Source organism: Diabrotica virgifera, chromosome 1 (genome assembly GCF_917563875.1).
Source record: "Diabrotica virgifera virgifera chromosome 1, PGI_DIABVI_V3a".
Lineage (NCBI taxonomy): Eukaryota > Metazoa > Arthropoda > Insecta > Coleoptera > Chrysomelidae > Diabrotica > Diabrotica virgifera.
Genome location: NC_065443.1, coordinates 32,905,412 through 32,927,657, shown reverse-complemented (window position 1 = coordinate 32,927,657; position 22,246 = coordinate 32,905,412). Strand labels below are relative to the sequence as shown.

Genomic DNA, 22,246 nt, shown 5'->3' with positions numbered 1-22,246 from the left:
CATTTTATTAATTTGTGTAGGTATATATGTATATGTTGTGGTAAATAATTTAGAAAACTTATGTAATACCATTATGGACACCACAGACAACTTATGGAAAATGTAATGTCACTCAAATATAATACAATTTACATAAATCATTGCGCCAACTCTGAATTTTGAATAATAACGGCGTAAATTGATATAAATAAATCTAAAATCAAATGAGTAGGTTACATAAGATAGAGAGAGAAAAAGATTTCGTGAAAAGGTACTCCATACATCTTTCTCCGGGTGTTAACGTCTCTTATCTATATAGATAATAAATGACAATGACTTCCAGTGACACACCGCAAAATAAGGGGCAGTCTCACGCTGGGTTAAGCTTTTTTCAATAGCGACAATATAATGTATAGTATTTTTACTACAAAAGCGATATTACGTAGGTCAAAATTTTTGACGTAAGAGAACTGTCAAAACATTAGAATGTGAATTTTCATTATTGCCATGCTTATAATGAACATGGCAATAATGAAAAGTCACATTCTAATGTTTTGACAGTTCTCTTACGTCAAAAATTTTAACCTACGTAATATCGCTTTTGTAGTAAAAATACTATATACTAATAGTATTTATGAATAGGGCAGTTTTATGGACATTTTTTTATTTGTAAATGGCTTTGGCATAAACCAATTAGCCAGACTTATTTTTTATTATAAAATATAAAAAGACTTTTAAAAGAGTGTCATGGACTTCAAAAATGTGATTTCTATAACCTTCAATTACAATTTATGCCGTTATTAATCAAAATTCAGAGGGCGCTTTGATATGAAACCTTCTTGTAATCTAGAGATGAATCTATTCATGTAAATTTTATTGTATTTGAGCACAGTATTAAAAACAAATAGGTACTGGGATTTGAGTAACATTAAATTTTCCATAAGATTTGTACGGGGCCCTTTAAAAAGAAATAAATTATACACAAGAGGGCAAATGAAATATGGCCATGGACCGGCCCCATCCGAGAATAAAAAAAATATAAATTTAAATATTTGCAGTTCAAAAGTTTTCATTTTCAAACACATAGTTAGGTATATGTACAGAACAGGGGATAAATATATCTTCTGGACTAGAATTAAAAAAAAAACAGTAACGGAAGCTTCAAGAATAGCACAGGATGTCGTGTAAATCAAAATGTTGATAATTTTACAAAGTGCCAATGATTAGAACGGCCTTGGTAGCTATCAAAATCGTATCAATTTCTATACGCTATGAGCTCGTAGGTAGAGGGGATAATTAAAAATTCGCGAGCGCCAGTAGTAACAAGTCTGCAAGCTTTTAGTGGAAATTTGACATAAATGTCATAGCGATTAATTTAAAACATTGCAATTAAAAACATTAATAGGAAGGAAATAATATTAGATGGTCAAAGCTGTGGTGTATATTTTTACCTTAAATATACTTACGTTTTAAATACTGAATTTAAGTTTTTTTAATATTACGTAATATGTAATTGTAAATTAATCTAAGCGCCATCTACACGATAATTGTGAAAGTATCCGAAGTAAGAAATTAATATTTCATTAATTGAACGTTAAAATGATTAGCAAAATCTTTAAAAAATCGACTACAATTTAATTACTTTTTTGCGTTGTAAATATTAAGCGATAACAATTAAATAATAAATTTATTAAAAATACATTAAAAAAACATAAATTAAAAATTACCGGTGAAAATTGCAATAGTAATCCGCTAGGAGCTACATCAGCGAAGCTCAGAGGGTATACTCTGTACACACAAAGAATAAAAAAATGAAGCGTTACTTGGGTCACCAGCACTTAGAACAAAGGAGTTGATTGGTACTTTCGCACATTCAAAAAGGATTGTTTTGCAAGTATTGCGTTTTATATTTCTAATGAAAAATATGGTCATAATAAAGCAGGGGATGACAGCCCAAAGCCTTGTCACGATATACCTTTAACTTCTGTCGCCAAAGTAATGGGCAAAGACGAAGCGATACAATCCTATGAAAAAACATCAGACCACAATGAGTGCCTTCAGGTTGAGCTAGATTTTCTACAAAGTTATCGCGCAACCCGCAAAAGTCAGTCATTAACCAGATAGGCGATAAACTCTCAGAGATCTAAACAGATACAAGAAAATAGAGAAAGACTACGACCAATAGTAGAGTTTACATACACTTAGGTCGACAAAATATTCTTCTAAGAGGCCATCGTGTAGGTGGCCTTCTGCCTGGACGAAAATGCTGGATCTAGCAATGAGGGGAATTGTGAAGGTTTAAAATTGCATCAGGAGATAAGATTCTTAAACAGCACCTATCCACAGCATCTTCCCAAACAACGTACTTACATTAGTAGCACCAGTCAAAATCAATTGATAACATGTTGTAGTGAAGAAATAATAATTGAACAAATAATGAGCCAGGTTCAAAGTGTAAATTATTACTCTCTCATATTTGACGAAACGACCGACGTATCTCACCATGAAGCAGCTTTCTCTAAATTTGAGATACATAGTACATAGATACCTACACAATTAACACATTCGTGAAGATTTGTCAAGTCCATTGACGCTTATCAGAAACATAAAAATAATTAGTGAAAATAAAGACAGAGGGGAAGAATAATGCCTGACAGGAGAAGCATTGGGAAAAATAGTATTAAACTTGTTAAAAGAACTGCACTTGGATCTGAAGAAATGTGTAGGAATCGGTACTAACTTTATTAATACTTTAATAACCCTAAGTTTTGAATGACTTTATGGCAATCAAAAGTATGAGAAAAGTGCCTTAAAACTCATCATTGTAACCCTACTTTTTAAAAATTACCCCCAGACCCCCGGTACTCGCTCCCGCTCCCAAAAAAAGTTCACGGCCCCTCCCGAAAATCGGTCCGGGATCCGCCCTTGGTTATGAAATTAAATAGTAATATCTCTTTAAGCCAAGACAGATGCTTGTAGGTAGGTAATGAATAATTAATATTGTTTGTTTATATCTTTTTATCTAAATCAGTGTCCCTGTCCCTACAAAATATCCTGAATTTTTTCAGTTTTATTTGTTTGCTGTGTTTCCTTATATTATTATTTCCTTATATTACATTTTTAGGCTTTGGTAATTTGTACACCACATATTATGCAACACTTTATATAGACATGAAGATAGGCACACGTCCATCCAAAGCAATCCACAAAATCTTTCTTTCGAAAAGAAGAATGCATCTAACCTAAAAATTCTGTATACAAAAATATAGTGCTTTAGTTAACTCACAATTATGATGGGCCGAAGGTATTACTGTGATTATTGCGAAAAATGCTTTATAGATGATCTAGACGCTAGAAAGAAGCACTTACAAAGTGCCAACCACATAAAACTTAGAAATATGCATTATGAATCTTGTAGAGGTAAGTATGTGATAATTATTGTCCAAATGAATCTATAATTTACACATTATATTTAGATCCAGAAACAGTTTTAAAGGAAGAGCTTTTAAAAATACCATGTAGACGATTTTCCCAAGGTAGCTGTCCTTTTGAGGGAGTGTGTAGGTTCACTCATTATTCTCCTGAAGAGTTGTGTGAACTTAGAAAGCAAGGTGAGTGTACATTTATTGAAATTACTTCAATAGTTGGCCATCTGGTATATTATTCAATACTTAATTGTTTGGTTACAAATACTTAATACCAGTTTTATTAGTTTACCCCATAGATATATTATACTCTAGATTGCGCCTTACGATCTTAAAATGGGTGACGGTTGCGACAGAGATAAATGAGCCTATTTGGTCGGTAGTCTCTTTCTAATTCAAGGGGAGTATCGACGACGTCACTATCCTACTCTATCGACGAGTATTTTAGATAATTTGACAGTTCGAGCGGATGGCGACGAGAACTGGTCGTTTGTCTTCGGACGTGGATAATCCTGGTTCGAATCCCATACCAATCTTTACTTTTTTTATTTTTTATTTAATCAATATTGCGTTTATTAGATATTATTATATCTCTAAAATAAATCTAAGCAAAGAAATATATAACAAATAAGAAAAACTGTGTAGGTACCTATAGATTTTTAAAAATATAAAAGCCAATGTTATTTTTTTAATAAGTTAATGGTACAATAGTATAAAGTAATTGTTAAAAATATTCGTACAAATTACCAATAATTAATATCAACATAATGTACCATCATCGATTTATTAATTGAATCGGTCATTTCAAAAACAACACGAGACACGAGTCACATATTCCTAATTTTACAGAAGAGCAAAGAAAACTACCTATATAGTCGAAAGATGGATGAAATGGATGACATCAAAATTCAGAGTTATATTGTAGTTTTGTTCCTAATGTTTTTACTGGACTGGTGTCGTTTTTGCACACAACGTTTATCTTAAAGGAGTCTATTCCTCTCAAAAAGTTAGTTTCTGAAAATTGTGGACTTTGCTGTTTTTGAAATGACCGATTCAATTATAAGTAATTAGACATTATTTTTATTTATGAAACTATTATTACAATTTTTTAAAAAGGTAGAAGCAATACAAACATTATTCACGTCATTCGAATAAGGCCGAATTTATATTAATAACGAATGACTTATTTTACAAATAATTATGTATTCCAATATTAACTTACTATACATACATTTATTATCTGCTAGATTTACTTAGGTCCATTTTTCAGATGTAAAAATATCTAATAAACGCAATATTGATTAAATTAAAAATAAAAAAGGTAAAGTTGGTATGGGATTCGAACCACGATTCTCCATGTCTGAAGACCAAAGACCATTTCTCGTCACCACCCACTCGAACTGTCAGTACATAATACTCGATAAAGTGGGATAGTCACGTCGTCGATATTCCCCTTAAATTAAAAAGAGACTACCGACCAAATAGACTCATTTATCTCTGTCGCAACCGTCACCCATTTTAAGATCGTAAGGCGCAATCTAGAGTATTATAAATCTATGGTTTACCCTAATAAGAAATTCGGAAGCTTTACTTACAATTTATTTCTAATTACTTAGAACTAAATACTTGAATATTTTACATAGTATATAGTTTTTGATCTTATTGTTTGTGTGTTTACTAATTTACTTAACCCATTACTACTAAAGACAGAGTCAGTGTGACGCAGCAGTAGTTTTAATATGACCTACCCATTTAAGATGAGAGTGATGAGATGCTACATGTTTTCCGTATTATTTTTTGGGTTGGAGGCTTGGACATTAAAGAAAGATGTTTCGGATAGATTAGAAGCCTTCGAGTTATGGGCCTATAGGAGGATATTAAGAATAAGTTGGGTGGATACAGTCACAAATGTCGAGATTTTGAGAAGAATGTGAAAAGAAAGAGATGTTTAAAATTTTAATAAAATTAGAAAACTGCAATATCTGGGACACGTCATGATGGGTGATGTTATAACTTGTTGCAATTAATATAATACAATGACCAATAAAGGGTAGAGGGAGTAGTGGAAGAAGACGCACCTCCTGGTTAAACAATTTGAGAGCTTGGTTTAACTGCAGTTCTACTGAGAGCAGTGGTATCAAAAGTGCGAATTGCCATGATGGTTGCCGACCTTCTTAGAGAAGATGGCACATGAAGAAGAAGACCCATTTAAGTTTGATAGTGGGGGAGCTGTCTGCTCACTGATTCTCTAGTCAGTCAGTGTTTCATACAAAGGCAAAGTGAGCAGTTTTGTTGATCTTGTCAAATTCGAAATAATTACGTAGTGGGTCATGTTGACCCAACTTTACGACCTAAACGTACCCAGGAAACTTCGATGTCTCACAGCGTATATCCTCGGAGTAGATATATTTGACACACATGCACCACTGCCAATACCAAATATATTATGTAAAAGGAAGAGATGCGCAATTACAAGATTGAAAAACAAGTACATACTGTTTTGTGTGCAAATTACCTATAAGTTTACAATGTGCTCTGAAAATATGCTCAAGTTGTACACAACAATTTATTTTACATTAAATTAGTTTAGTGTTTATGACTTAAGATAAATGTAGTAGTTAATGTTATTTCTTTATGTCAGAATTTTAAAACTGGGTCACAGTGACCTATCAATAGCAGTTGCGAGATAACTTTTTGTCTTCAGCAGTTATGGGTTAACACAAACTTCTTTATTTAAATATACCAACTATCACTTTTCAACTGATTTCATAGCACTATGCTCCGACCAATGTTTTGTTGAACCTTAAACTATGGGCGCTCGTCTATTAGACATAACTATGGGCGCAGTGTTTTCTGTAGAGTAGAGTAGAGTAAATTTTTATTTGCATAAACTGTTAACATAATTGAGCAAATAACGTCACATTACTAATAATCACATATTAAAAAATATTACTAATAATCACATATTAAAAAAAATATATTAACAATACACTAAAATATACAAACAATACAAATTACATATAGGCTATCAAGGCTGATAGGCCAGGTACTCCACCACAGTATAGGGCTCAATGTTAACCAGATGTTGAAAAACCATTCTTTTAAAAGCTTTATAGCTTGTTTCCCGTTGAATGTCAGATGGTAGACTATTGTAAAATTTAACACACACATACAAAGGACTTCTCTCTGTTAGGGACAATCTGTGAAGTGGAATATTCAAATTAAGGCTTCTTGTGTTCATGATTTTGTAGCAGGTGATAAAACAAAGTAAAATTTTTAAAGAGGAACATAATACATTCATAGATTGAGCACGTAAAGGTTGGAATAAATCGAGAACATTTTCTCGAGCACGGATGATTTTGGAAAAAAATCTGAAACAGGTAAATTTTTATTTTTAAATTACGACTTTTTGGCATATATATTATACTAGTTACGTCACCCATCTGGGCGTGATGACGACATCGATGATTTTTAGTAATGAAAATAGAGATCATGTGATAGCTCATTTGAAAGGTAATTCAATTCTCTATTCAGTAATGTAAACGTTAACATAATTATTTATCCAGGGTGTCCAAAAACAAATTTTTTGAATTAAATTTGTTGACATAAAAAGAAGAATGTGTGTAATTTATTTAATTCAAAATACATTTTACTGCTATCAGAAAACAGGAAAAATGTTTATTTGGCAAATAAATATTGATTTTTTGCTTAAATTCAATATTAAAGCAGCCACCCACCAGCCCCGTGACAGTTTGAACATTTAATTTAAGCGAAAAGCCACAATTATTTTTCAAATAAACTTTTTTTGTGTTTTCTGAGAGCAGTAAAATGTATTTTGAATTAAATAAATTACATACATTCTTCTTTTTATGTCAATAAATTTGATCAAATAATTTTTTTTGGACAGCCTGTATAAATAATTATGTTAATGTTTATATTACTGAATAGAGAATTGAATTACCTTTCAAATGAGCTATCACACGACCCCTATTCTCATTTAAAAAAATCATCGATGGCGTCATTACGCCCAGATGGGTGACGTCACTAGTATGATACATATGCCAAAAAGTCGTAATTTAAAAATAAAAATTGATCTCTTTCTGTATTTTCTTTTAAAATCGTCCATTCTCGAGAAAATGAATTTATTCCAACCTTTACGTGCTCACTGTATATATAGATAGCTGAGAAAGCGAGTATATTAAGTGATTTGAATCGGTCTCTACAGGATTCTCTCGCCTTTAGTCCTAGGATCACCCTGACTGCCTTTTTTTGGACTATGAAGACAGTTGAGCTATCCACCGAAGCACCCCTGTACACCAACAACTAAAAACACAAATAAAAGTTACAACTAGGTATTTTCAGTACATGCATTGTACAAAATAAATGTAGGCATATAAATATTTAAAAGATGTCTTAACAAAAAACAATAGCACATAACAAAAATATAACGATTAACAACAAATGTAAGAACAAAAACACAAGCATTTCTTTTTCTCTAAAATTAGCCTTCATACAAAAAACTATATAGAACAGAAGTTTGAAAAATGTCTAGCTTTTGTTACATATAAGTCGCTATACATTAATAATGCTATTTTAAGTAAATAAGCCTAATTTAAATGTCACAAAATTTATTTACATAACTAGGTGCTTGGTGTATTACATACACCACTCGTATGGAATTTTTCAACCATCAATCTATCTCTGCAGTAATCAATTTAGAACTGTCGAAACTTATAGCTGACACATCAGACAGAAGTTACTGTAATATAAATTATTACAATTTGGTATCAATTGGTGCCACCCCTAGACTTACCCTAATATACTCATTATTAATTTTATCCTTTTTTGTCACTCCACTCATCCATCTAAGCATTCTACTTTCGCCACATGGATTTGTTGTTTCTCTTTTTTTTAAACTGCCCTTCATTCAGTTCCCTTCATCATTGCTGATCTTATGGCTGTTTTATGTATGTGACTAAGTAGTTTTATGACCCTGCAGTTTGTACATTGTTGGATATCTCCCTTGTTTTTGTAAACAGCTACTAATATACTGCTTCTCCATTCATCTGGCATTTGTCCAACTTTCACAATTCTATTAAATAAACCTGTTTGCCAACTTACTCCTCTCTTCTGATGCTTTCCAACTTCCCCAGGAATATCATCTGGTCCAACTGGTCCTCCTAATATTTTTTGAAGTGTTTGAACCACTTCCTCGTTAGATATTTTGGTGACTGTTGCTGTGGCTGTCTCCGTTACCTCAACTGGTTTTCTGTAAAATTCTTCATTTACGGAACTGCCAAAGTACTTTTTCCATCTTTTTTTAACATTCTTTTTGTGAATTAGTATTTTCTTATTTTCATCTTTGATACACTAAAATATTTTGCTTGCTATGCTCTATGTTTGGCTATTTTTATGTACCTATCTTTGTCTCTCCTTCCCTGGTATACATTTGATCGTATAGATTTGTATGTAATTTTGCTTTAGCTTTTGCCACCTTTCTTCCAGTTTCTTTTTAGCGACCGTATAGTGTTGAAGATCTGTGTTCAAACTATCTTCTTGTCACTGTTTATGTAATTTTCTCTTCTCTTTTTTCTTGAACATTATTTGACCACCACCAGTTCTCTTTATTTTCAAACTTGTTTTTTGATGTTTTTCCAAGTATTGCATCTCTCATGATACTGGCCAACTTCTTTTCATGTTTCAGCATATCCTTTTTTACTATCCTTGCCCTGAGTAAACCCTGTTTCTTATCTTTTATAACATCCACCACTTGATTTTGTTTGGTACTCTCTGATATTTTGGTTTAGTTTCGCTTTTTTACGTTGATGTCCAGCAAAAGCAACTTATCTTGTTGGCTTACTTTCTCACTGACTATTACCTTGCTGTCCTTATGTCCATATATTTTCTTTTTTTGTCTATTTGGGAGTGATTTTGTAGACTTTTGTATGTAATAAGTTGAGTTTTTTGGTTTTAAAAGAATATTTTAACAATTGCCATATCTGTACTGATAAGTAAAAAGGTCTTAACCCTCGGGTAGCAACGTCTCGTAACGTAACATGAGTGGACACACTGCGGTACCTAATGCCGCACATATTGGGACCGTGCAAGTTCGGAAAAGCAACACCTGAAAAGCGTCCTGGTTGCTGGATAATTGTCAAGGCCATAGTCCAAAAAATTAATAAGAAGAAAAAATAAGATTCAGGTTATGTTATTAAAACGTAAACAATTGTATGTAGTAAATAAAATTAGTTATTAAAATGCAGTACTGCAAGCAAAATACAATTAATTAAATTTACCTTTATATAATAATTGCATATATCAATATTGTGGAGCAATATATAATTTTTCTTCTTCAATGACAGTAGGTATGAAATATACGGCAATTTGACAATTTCAATTGGCAATATGAATTATTTGAGAAAGTTGCAATATTTCTCCGCTATTAGCGAATAAAAAACGGTAGGTATTAGATGTTAAAAATATCAAAAATTTGTTAGAATAACAAAAGAAAAGCGTTAATTTTAACATTTTATTATATGAGTTTAACAGAATGTTATGACTCAGGCGCAAAATAAAAAAACTTGTAGTCAGTCTTACAATGTAATCTGAACAAAGACAACGTTTACTAAAAAAAAAATTTCAGAAACATCCCAATAGTAAAATACTTAAATACAAAATAATTGAATTAGTCTTATAAACACACATTGCACTGAATTTTTGTCTCATTTTGATTTTTGCAAAAAAAATATTGAACAACTCTCACTTTAACGCTCAATATCAAACTGATACAAACATTCCGAAAATGCAATAGCCGCAGGTAGTATTTTAAAGATAGTCATTCGCACATAATATGTGCGATATTATCTAAATAGATAGTGGTGTGTACGAAAGAATATTGGAAAAACTTATTAAAACTTTAAAATGCGGCACGGAGTGCCGCAATATGGACACCGGAGGGTTAAGTAAAAAAATACCGATTTTGACTAAGTTTTTTAGTACGTTAAAAAAATCGATAAAAAGTATCTAATAGATGTCGACTGATTTTCTCTCTATTTTAATACTTAAAAAAAATTAAAATATTTTTAAATTTATTCGTTTTTCATTGCTTTTAATGATTTTTTTAACATACAACTTAGTCAAAATCAATATTTTTTTGTCTTAACCCGGGAACAGTCACGCTCTCTTCTGTCGCGTAATCAGTCGCGCGATTAGATTAAATCTAACAATATGAATTTAAACACGAATTTAAAACAAATTTTTATTTTATAATATTTTTATTTACTTGTTATGTTAAAAATATCTATTTCTAACAATTGTAAAGCTAATTGGTTCTCACCAAAGCCATAAATTCTACAAAAAAAAAAATAAAAAAAAATAAAATTAAAAAAAGTATCTAAGCATTACCTACTACAATATTCCTGGAGGCACTTATTAGTGGAAAGTTATGTTGCAAAATTCTTCATCCAGTTATCACGAAAAAGGATAAAATGTTAGATTTTTCCTAACGGCGCGACTGCTTCCGGGTTAAAGAACTTTTCTCTTATAAGTCCAGTTATACAAGGTGTAACAAAAATGCAGGTCATAAATTAAAACGCAGGTCATAGTTCGATTAAACCTAACTTACCTTAGTCCAAATGTGCACCTAAAAAGAGTTCAGCCCTTTGAAATTACAAAATGAAAATCGATTTTTTTCAATATATCGAAAATTATTAGAGATTTTTTATTGAAACTGTGCATGTGGCATTCTTATGACAGGAGTATCTTAGAAAAAAATAGTGAAATTTGTACACCCCGTAAAAATTTTATGGGGTTTTGTTCCCTTAAATCCCACTAAACTCTTGTGTACGTTCCAATTAAATTATTATTGTGATAACATTTGATAACAAAATGTTTTTAAAACTTTTTTGCTTCTTAGTATTTTTTCGATAAGTGAGTTTTTATCGAGATGCAGCTTATTTTTTAATATGTTTACATACAAATTTTATGGGGGTTTTGTTCCTTTAAACCCTCCAAATGTTTGTGTACGTTCGCATTAAACTATTATTGTGGTACTATTAGTTAAACACAGTATTTTTAAAACTTTTTTGCCTCTTAGTATTTTTTAGATAAGCGACCTTTCATCGAGATGTGACTTGTTTTTTAAAATGTTTCAAAATGTACCTAAAAATGTAAATTATAAAATAAACTTTCAGATATTAACAGGTCTCTTTAATCGTACTTAACCATATACAAATATGTGATAGATTCGACAAATATTCAGAATATCTCGATAAACACTGGCTTTTTATCGAAAAAGTACTAAGAGGCAAAACAGTTTTAAAAATATTGTGTTTAACTAATGGTACCACAACAAAAATTTAATTGGAACGTACATAAAAGTTTGGAGGGGGGGGGGTTAAAGGAACAAAACCCCCATAAAATTGTTATGGGGGCACAAATTTCACTATAATTTTTTTTTAAGATGTTTCTACCATAAGAATGCCACATGTCCATTTTCGATAAAAAATCGCTAATAGTTTTTGATATATTGAAAAAAATCGATTTTCATTTTATAACTTCAAAGGGCTGAAACTTTTTTTATGTGCACATTTTTGTACTAAGGTAAGTTAGTTTCAATCGAACTATTTTTGATCCCAGAATATAGGTTAGCACCAAACAGACAGGAAACCTAATTGGTCTACTTTGTTGCAAAATATGCAATACACATGATTCAAAGCAAAACTAAATGTAAGATATAATATTTATTTATTAACTACTTATTTAACGGAAAAATATAGTCGAAAGAAGATCTGCCCTAAGAAGAATGCAGTTTTTAAAAAAACTACAACAAGAAATTATTTCATTATTCTTCTCCTTTAGCATTTTCCCATTATGAGTTCGCTGTTTTTATCCTCCGCAGCACCCTATTCTCCCAGTCACCTTCTCTGAGGTCTCTATCTATCATAGCATTTCCTATGTAAGTTTTCCATGTCATAGCAGCCTTCCTCTCCGTCTTCTTCCCAGCGGCTCTCGATTCAGTATTCTGTTCGGCCTTCTGTGCTCTGGCATTCTTTGTACATGTCGATACCATTGCAGGGTTCTGTTTGCCAACTTTTTTTTAATTGAGTATTCTACTTTCATTGTGTTCCATATGTTCTCTGTTCCCTTCTATTGTCTCTGGTGATTTTTAGATATCTGCTAAACTTAAATTCAACTGTTCATATTTTATTTCGTATTGTTGTTGTCATTGACCATACTTCCGCTCCATATATTACCCTAATAATAATATTATTTCATTATTAAACATGCAAGATTTAATCTTCACATTGGCAGATAGTTGAAAACACCGTTGAAAGAAATGGACAGGTATTTATGGGATTTATCGACCTCGAAGTGCTTTTGATCGAGTCCCAAGGCAAATCATTTAGAATTCCTTAATCAGGAAAAATGTCCCGGATAATCTAACTAATGCAATTAAAAGTTTATATGCCGAAAATGCGAAGGTACACGTAAGACAAAGGAATAAAATATCGGAAGCTTTCAGGACAAGAGTTGGGGTACGTCAAGAAGGCATACTAAGCCCATTGTTATTTATAGCTGTCATTGATGAAATAATGAAAGCATGCAAACAGATGACAAAAGCCTATCACATAGGATACAGACTCATGCAGCAGGTATCAATACACGCAATGGCGTACGCTGATGACCTCGTTATTCTGGCACCTACAGCAAAACAACTGCAAGAAAATTTGGCTATATGGAATAAAGCATTCAGAGACAGATCACTAATAATAAATGCCAGGAAAATACAAGTGATGAGTATACCGCATCAACAAGATTTCCAAATCAGAATAGACGATGAAACAATTGAACAAGTGTCATGGTTCAAATACTTGGAGGGTTTATTAACGAAAATGGAAATATTGAAACAGAAGTAGACAGCAAAATAAGAAACACCGAAAGACTTTTTCATGCTTAAGGGAAGGCTCTGCTCAATAAAAAGGAAATCACCAGACAGACGAAGTTGAATGTCTTTAATTCCATCTACGTGCCGACACTTACCTATAGCAGCGAATCATGGATAATAAACCAACGGAATGCTTCGGGAATACAGGCTGTGGAGATGAAATACCTAAGGAGAGTACTTGGAGTGTCCAGGAGGGATCGTATAAGAAACGAGGAAATCAGAAAGCGCTTGCAAACAAAAGCAGTTCTGGATAGACTTCAAGAAAATCAGCTGCGATGGTCTGGCCACCTCAATCAAATGCCAAATGAGAGACTTCCTAAAATAGTCTGGGAGTGTAAGGCGCAAGGCAAAATAAAAAGAGGCAGACCTCAGTTAACATGGAACAACACCACAGAGAAGGCTTTAACGAAAAGAAATATAGACTTCAGGCAAGCAAAATTGACAAAAAACAGAAGAGAATGGAGAAGAACTTATACTGCAGCCCCACGATAAAAGAGTTATAATTTATTTTTAGATTTTAATTATGCTGTATGTAGGTTTAGGAGTTTATATTTATTTCAGAAATGTAAAATTTGATTTTCGATACTGGCGTCAGCCGGTAAAAGAAATAAAGATTACGTATGTATGTATGTAAACATGCAAATTAATTGTATTCCAGCAGTTCAGGCTTTTATACAGAGTGATTCTTTGGAAGTTCCAATTAGAAGTTTTAAAAAAGTTTTGTAACACTCCCGGTTATACCGAAAGTTGACTAAAACTTCCTTATTTTAAATATGACGCCCTGTATATCATTACACATTTTAATAGAAGTGCTCTGGAGAACTCTTTCAATTTAGAGTTACGCTACTTTACACACCGAGTTTTTTACTAGATATGATCAATTTTATTATAAAACAGTCTCAACGGAACACCCTGTATCTTTGTAAATAATAATATGTCTTTGCAAAACTTTGTAAATTTATATTTCTCAAACATCAATTAAAGTAACTAACTACCCTTTACTTATTTTAGTTGAGAATATCCAACAAATGAGGAGAAAACAAAAAGAAGAAGTACCACCTGTACCGCCTCTAGAAAAATGGATTGAACATTATGAAATTAATAATAAAGATGCAAGTGATAAGGTGCATCTATTTTGGACTTACCCTGAAAATTTGGAAAACAGGAACGATCTACCCCCTTCCCTCATAAAATTTAGACCAGAACATTTTTATGACGACAATTTTGAGGAATGGGGCAAATAAAATTTTTGTATAAGTATATCTAAGTAATTTTCAAAACCCTGTGGAATTTATTAGGAATAAATGCGACATCTTATTAATTTTGTGAGATAAGTTAATTTTTTTTCACCATTTTCAACATTTCAACGTAGTATTAAGCAATACTATATACAGTGCTAGTCAAAAGTCCGTACCCCCCCTCGTATCTTTTGAACGGATATACCTATAATAGTGAAATTCGGAGGGATGAAATAAACGGACCTAAGCTTCTTAAATAGTCATGACAGGTGACGTAATAGTGACAGATGACGTTACAGAGTCACTGTGACCGATAATTTTAAATGGGACCTAATGGCAAGTAATACCTCCTTTGGAAGGAATTCAAAATACCTATTCAGTCATACTAATTTTTTGGGTTTTAGTTGATTTTGGTGAATAAATTAAATAAATATAATATTGTAGTTTCGCTTTTAATTAATAAAAATTCAAATATGCGCCTATGGTTTTTTTTTGTCAAAAAGTTGACGTTTTTCAATTCTCTAGTAGTTTTTACGTCAACGTCAACCTTTTTGTCAAGTAAGCATATGCGGAATTTTAAATTTTTATTAATTAAATGCGAAACTACAATTTTATATTTATTTCATTTATTCAATAAAATTAGCTTAAACTCAAACAAAATTAGTATGACTGAATAGGTATTTTCAATACCTCTCCAACGAGCTATCACTCGCCATAAGGTCATATTTAAAATTATCTGTCACAGTGGCGCTGTAAAGTCATCTGTGATAATTACGTCACCAGTCATGATTAGTTAAGAAGCTTACGTCAGTTTATTTTCTCCCTCCAAATTTCACTATCATAGATATAACCGTTCAAAAGATACGAGGGGGGGTACGGACTTTTGACTAGCACTGTATATGTTCCAGACAAGCAAAACTTGGCAGGTTTTGGTGCAGATGGAGCTCATGCAATGATGGGGGTTTAATTCATTATGAACAGTTTTAAAAAAGATGTTCCTGATATACTTCTAATGTCATTTGTTTTTCATGGCATTGTGTGCATCGTATGCCTGCCAATATTTGATGAAGCTGAAAAATGCAGCACAGCTTAAAAAAAACTGAGTTTAACGATTTTCGACTATTCTTAATTGCGGCTACCAGAGCAACAGTGGCCTAAGCCCAAAAACAAAGTTTCGAGATAAATGCAATCTTTGCATTCGTATTTCCAGTATGTTTATGGGATGACGCTATCTAGCCAAATATAGAGGTAGGTTGTATAGGGTCCTGTTAATCCGAAGATTTAATGTTGCTGCTTTTATTGATATATTAATCTAAAAATGCTCAATTTGTGGATTAGGCCACTGTTGCTCCGAGGGCCTCAAATATTAAACCACATGAAATGCCGCAACCGTCTCAGATCAGATGGCTATCTATAAAAGCGGCAGTCACAAGAGTTCTAGAACAATATGAAACCCTTAAATTATATTTTACAGCTGAACTGTGCGATGATGTTTCTGGTGCTTCAGAAATTTATGATTTCTTACACCATACTGTAAACAAATTATTGTATTTACAGTTTGTAGAATTTATTCTTCCCACTTTTACCAATTTAAATCTAGAATTTCAGTCAGACAGATCTAAAATTCATTTTTTCTATGGACGGTATTTACAAATAAAATGTTTATTGAGCTTTTATGGTCCATTCACTCACGGTAAAATATTGTAAAACCTCCAAATTTTAAGGAACCTCTTGAATTGACATGACATTTGACACACACATATAGGCCTTGGGCCCGCATATACAATTATTATTTATGACCACACCGTTGAAACTTTTTGTACTTGTTATTTGGGTGGAGTCGGACAAATTTTGAGCTTGGCGCATTATGGTAGTGGGGCGTTTGTCTGTCAAGCGGTGACGAAGTTGTCAATTTTATGCAAGAAAAAAATTTATTACCACATTGGTCATTCTATTTTAATCAATGGATTTTATCATATAAACAACGAAAACAATTTTGTCGGACAAAAATATTGGGGCATATGACGCGTCGGACACGCTAAATATGTCAAATTTATGAAAATAATAAATTTATTACCACATCGGTAATTTTAACGGTATCTATCATAAAACCTTTTTACAATAATGTGGTAACCTTGTCGGACAATTTTCACGGGGCATATGCGCAGTCGGACGCACCGAAGATGTCAATTTCCTGAAAATTTTTTATTTATTACCACAGATGTCATTTTTATTTTGTACTGTTCTTTTACATGTGTAATGCATATTGGATCACTTGTCGGACAAAAATAATGGGGCGTTTTGGTACAATTAAAAGAAGAAGTAATTTTTATGCATACAGGGTGTTTGGTAAAGAATGGGCCATAGCTTAACCTCAGGTTCCTGAGGTTAAAATAGGCCGATTTAAGCTAACTTACCTTAGTACAAAGTTTATAATAGCCGAGATACAGGGTGTCAAAGTTAAACTTTTTTTTTATTTATTATTTAATATTTCCTGATAGGTATGAGACAACAACATGAAATTTTATATTTGGGGGTTTCTTGGGTCGAGAAATCTAAATTCCTTACCAAAAATTATGCATTGCCCAGAGGGCGCCACATATGCCTTTCAGCACTCATTTATTACGTTCAATTTTTTTTATCCCTCACTCTGTATAATTTTGACATTAAAATTTTTATTTTCCCATTTGTTTTACTTAATAAAGGTATACTTCTTTCATCTTCCTAAACTCAACCGTTTTCGAGATAAACGCATTTTAAATATGCGATACACCATCATTTTTAGCATAATATCATTGAAGTTACACCCGAAAAATAACTTAAAATTTATGAAAATAATAAATTTATTACCACATGGATAATTTTAACGGTATCTACCATAAAACCTTTTTACAATAATGTGGTAACCTTGTCGGACAATTTTCACGGGGCATATGCGCAGTCGGACCCGCCGAAAATGTCAATCTCCTGAAATTTTTTTATTTATTACCACAGATGTTATTTTTATTTTGTACTGTTTTTTTACATGTGTAATGCATATTGGATCACTTGTCGGACAAAAATAATGGGGCGTTTTGGTACAATTTAAAAAAAATTAATTTTTATACATTTTTGACTTCATATTAAATTACGTATTTTTCGGCTCATATTACCCGTATGCGCGCCAATGGTGAATATTAAATTCTTAACTGTAGTTAAAAATGTGCAATAACTACCTCTTAAAACCCACCAAATTTCATTTGCATATCTCAACTGGTTTTAAAGCAATAAATAAATCGTCAGTTTGTCAGAAAAACTTCAACACCCCCTATCTCGGAAACGATGCATTTGTGGACATACGTTTTTCTCGTAAAGCAAACTGACTTTATTTTGTCATGCACAATTACTCCTTAAAGTTTGCCATTTAAAAACACACTTTGTCTATGAAAAACATGGCTAGTTATTAAAGTCCTTAACTTTTTTATTATCCAACATAAACGAATGAATGAAAAAACTGAATGTTGAGAAGGAATGAGGCTATAGTTAGGTATTAATTTTAGTATTTTATAGATGCTAGAATATTCCACGGGGTGATGCGAACTTTGAGAAAAAACATTTTTCCCTTTTTAAATAGAAATTGAATAAAATTTCTGAGATCGGTAACTTTTGAATGGTATATACAATTTTCAAAATTACAATGGGATAAGACAGGGAGATTCCCTGAGTCCTCTGTTGTTCAACCTGATCATGGACGAAATAATAAAAAAAGTAAGAACAAAAAAAGAATACCAAATGGGAGAAAAACCACTTAAAATAATCTGCTATGCAGACGACGCAATACTAATCTCTCAAAGTGAAGATGATTTACAACATATGCTGCACGAATTTAATATAACCGCTAGAAAATTTAACATGTAAATTTCCCTAAAAAAGACTAAATGCATGGTTATAACAGCAGATCTAATAAGGTGTAAATTAGAGCTGGAGGGTCAAATAATAGAACAATATGGGTCATGGAGTTTAAATATCTAGGCATCACACTATGCAGCTACGGAAAGCTCGAAACAAAAGTGGAAGATCAGGTGAATAAAGCAAACAGAGCCGCAGGTTGCCTGAATGAAACAATATAGAGAAATAAAAACATCAGAAAAGAAGTGAAAGGCAGAATTTACAAAAGAGTCATCAGACCAATAATGACATACGCGGCAGAAACACAACCTGATACAGAAAGGACAAAAAGAATGCTATAGAAACAGCAGAGATGAAAACATTGCGAAAAATCGATGGTAAGACGCTGTGGGATAGAGCTAGAAGTGCAGATATATGAAGGAGATGCAAGGTGGACAACATTAATAACTGGGTGAAACAGAGGTGTAACCAGGATGATCCTAAGGGGGAGTTACGTCTACTTGAAGGTCTCTGGGGGTATGGAATAATAATTGTGTTAAGCGTATAGAGCTCAAAGTACATCCAAAAGGGGGGTTATAACCCCCAAAACCACCCCCTGGTTACGCCTATGGGGTGAAAAGCAGAAGAGTAGAATGGAACGACCACATAAGCCGAATGACAACAAATAGAGTAGTAAGGACGGTCAGAGAAGGTTCCCCAATAGGAAGACGATCAGTGGGAAGACCACGAAAAAGGTGGAATGACAACTTACTGGAGGCACATTGAAAAACAGACAGAGTAATGTCTATATAAAAGGAAGAAGAAGAAGAAGAAGAAGAAGAAGAAGAAGAAGAAGAAGAAGAGAAGAATTTTCAAAATTAAACATGCTTTGGAAAGGTAATGTTCAGTACTAAAGGAAGCTGTAAAGTCGGACTTAAATTTTCTAAATTTTTGGGAGTTTTGGGGACGAGAACGAAAAACAGACTCTAAATGGGACGTAAAATCCACACCCTTGGACCAAAATGGATGGTTGACATATATCTCTTTTCCTATATTTTAAGATTGGATTTGGCCCAATTTTTTCAATTCAGTCACATTTAGAAAATCGAAAATTTCTTGTATAATATAGTGTCGCATGTACGGGAACAGCCGTTCTCTGGGATATAAAAAAAATAATAAGCATCAAGGAGACCAAAGCGAACTATAAACAATTTTTCTCGGTTAGATCTACATAGATCAAACTGAAAATTTGTAGAAATACACCTTATAATATTTATAAGGACGTAACGTAGAGAACATTCCTTCTTCTTCTTCTTTCTCATAATCCTTAGTGCCCTTCAGGGCGTCGGATGTCGGGTTCCGCCTTGTAGAGAACATTCTAAAATTTTAAAAAAAATTTCCGAAATTTTCCCTCTTGTCGGAAAATCTTTTTGGAAAATTTTGTGTACAATTCTTTGTCATGCCCTTTTAAGTGTAGTACTTAGCGTGTGTACCAATTTTTAGCTAAATCGATTCAAAAGTAACCGAGAAACACTGTTTTAATTTTTTTTTTGATAATACCTCCTCGTCGATAGCCTAAAAGAATTAAGTTTTCTGTTCGTTTGCCCCAACATTTTTGTCAGACAATTATATTTTTTGTTTAAGAATATAATTACTTGTAACCTACTACTTTTGTCGGAAAAATGGTTGTAAAGATAAGGGATGCACGAACCCAGCATAATTTGAAAGTATACTTTACTAATAAAAATAAATTTTTTGTCCGACTGTCGAGTTGCCCCAATATTTTTGTCCGACACTTCGATTTTTTGATTAAGAATATAATTACTTATAACCTACTAATGTTGTCGGAAAAATGGTTTTAAAGGTAAGGGTTGCACGGACCCAGTAAGGTTCAAAGGACAGTTTATTAATAAAAATTAAATTTTTTGTCCTACTTTGGATTTGACCCAATATTTTTGTCGGACACTTAGATTTTTTGATATGGAATATAACTACTTATAACCTGATACTTGTGTCGGAAATTATTTTTTATTTCGAGAAAAAAAACTACAGAACGATGTTTGTCGTTGTTCAAGGAGTATGTACACAAATTATCAGATCACAATTTTTCTAAAATTTTCCCTCTTGTCGGAAAATTTTTTAAGAAAATTTTGGGTTCCGATCTACGTCATACCCTTTTAAATGCTTTACTAAGTGTGTGTACCAATTTTCAGCTAAATCGATTCAAAAGTAACCGAGAAACACTGTTTTAAAATTTTTTTTTGATAATACCTCCTCGTCGATAGCCTAAAACAATTAAGTTTTCTGTTCGTTTGCCCCAACATTTTTGTCAGACAATTATATTTTTTGTTTAAGAATATAATTACTTGTAACCTACTACTTTTGTCGGAAAAATGGTTGTAAAGATAAGGGATGCACGAACCCAGCATAATTTGAAAGTATACTTTACTAATAAAAATAAATTTTTTGTCCGACTGTCGAATTGCCCCAATATTTTTGTCCGATACTTTGATTTTTTGATTAAGAATATAATTACTTATAACCTACTAATGTTGTCGGAAAAATGGTTTTAAAGGTAAGGGTTGCACGAACCGAGAAAGGTTTAAAAGACAGTTTATTAATAAAAATTAAATTTTTTGTCCGACTTTGGATTTGACCCAATATTTTTGTCGGACACTTAGATTTTTTGATTTGGAATATAACTACTTATAACCTGATACTTGTGTCGGAAATTTTTTTTTATTTCGAGAAAAAAAACTACAGAACGATGTTTGTCGTTGTTCAAGGAGTATGTACGCAAATATCAGATCACAATTTTTCTAAAATTTTCCCTCTTGTCGGAAAATTTTTTAAGAAAATTTTGGGTTCCGATCTACGTCATACCCTTTTAAATGCTTTACTAAGTGTGTGTACCAATTTTCAGCTAAATCGATTCAAAAGTAACCGAGAAACACTGTTTTAAATTTTTTTTTTGATAATACCTCCTCGTCGATAGCCTAAAAGAATTAAGTTTTCTGTTCGTTCGCCCCACATTTTTGTCAGACAATTATATTTTTTGTTTAAGAATATAATTACTTGTAACCTACTACTTTTGTCGGAAAAATGGTTGTAAAGATAAGGTATGCACGAACCCAGCATAATTTGAAAGTATACTTTACTAATAAAAATAAATTTTTTGTCCGACTGTCGAATTGCCCCAATATTTTTGTCCGACACTTTGATTTTTTGATTAAGAATATAATTACTTATAACCTACTAATGTTGTCGGAAAAATGGTTTTAAAGGTAAGGGTTGCACGAACCGAGAAAGGTTTAAAAGACAGTTTATTAATAAAAATTAAATTTTTTGTCCGACTTTGGATTTGACCCAATATTTTTGTCGGACACTTAGATTTTTTGATTTGGAATATAACTACTTATAACCTGATACTTGTGTCGGAAATTTTTTTTTATTTCGAGAAAAAAAACTACAGAACGATGTTTGTCGTTGTTCAAGGAGTATGTACGCAAATATCAGATCACAATTTTTCTAAAATTTTCCCTCTTGTCCGAAATTTTTTTGGGAAAATTTTGGGTACAGCGCTACGTCATACCCTTTTAAATGTTTTACTTAGTGTGTGTACCAATTTTCAGCTAAATCGATTCAAAAATAACCGAAAAAATCTGTTTTAAAATATTTTTGGATAATAACTCCTCGTCCATAGCCTAAAAGAATTAAGTTTCCTGTTCGTTTGCCCCAACATTTTTGTCAGACAATTACATTTTTTGTTTAAGAGTATAATTACTTGTATC

At 32.4% G+C, this 22,246-nt stretch overlaps 1 protein-coding gene across 1 annotated transcript; it reads left to right on the top strand.

Annotated features, from left to right (window-relative positions):
- Positions 1 to 3,142: 3,142 nt before the first annotated feature.
- On the top strand, positions 3,143 to 14,671 carry LOC114325625 (zinc finger matrin-type protein 5). The gene is made up of 3 exons (XM_028273731.2): positions 3,143 to 3,399; positions 3,456 to 3,590; positions 14,362 to 14,671. Exons 1-3 carry the CDS (start codon positions 3,270 to 3,272, stop codon positions 14,592 to 14,594), a joined length of 498 nt encoding a protein of 165 aa, XP_028129532.1. The 5' UTR covers positions 3,143 to 3,269; the 3' UTR covers positions 14,595 to 14,671.
- The last annotated feature ends 7,575 nt before the right edge of the window (positions 14,672 to 22,246 follow it).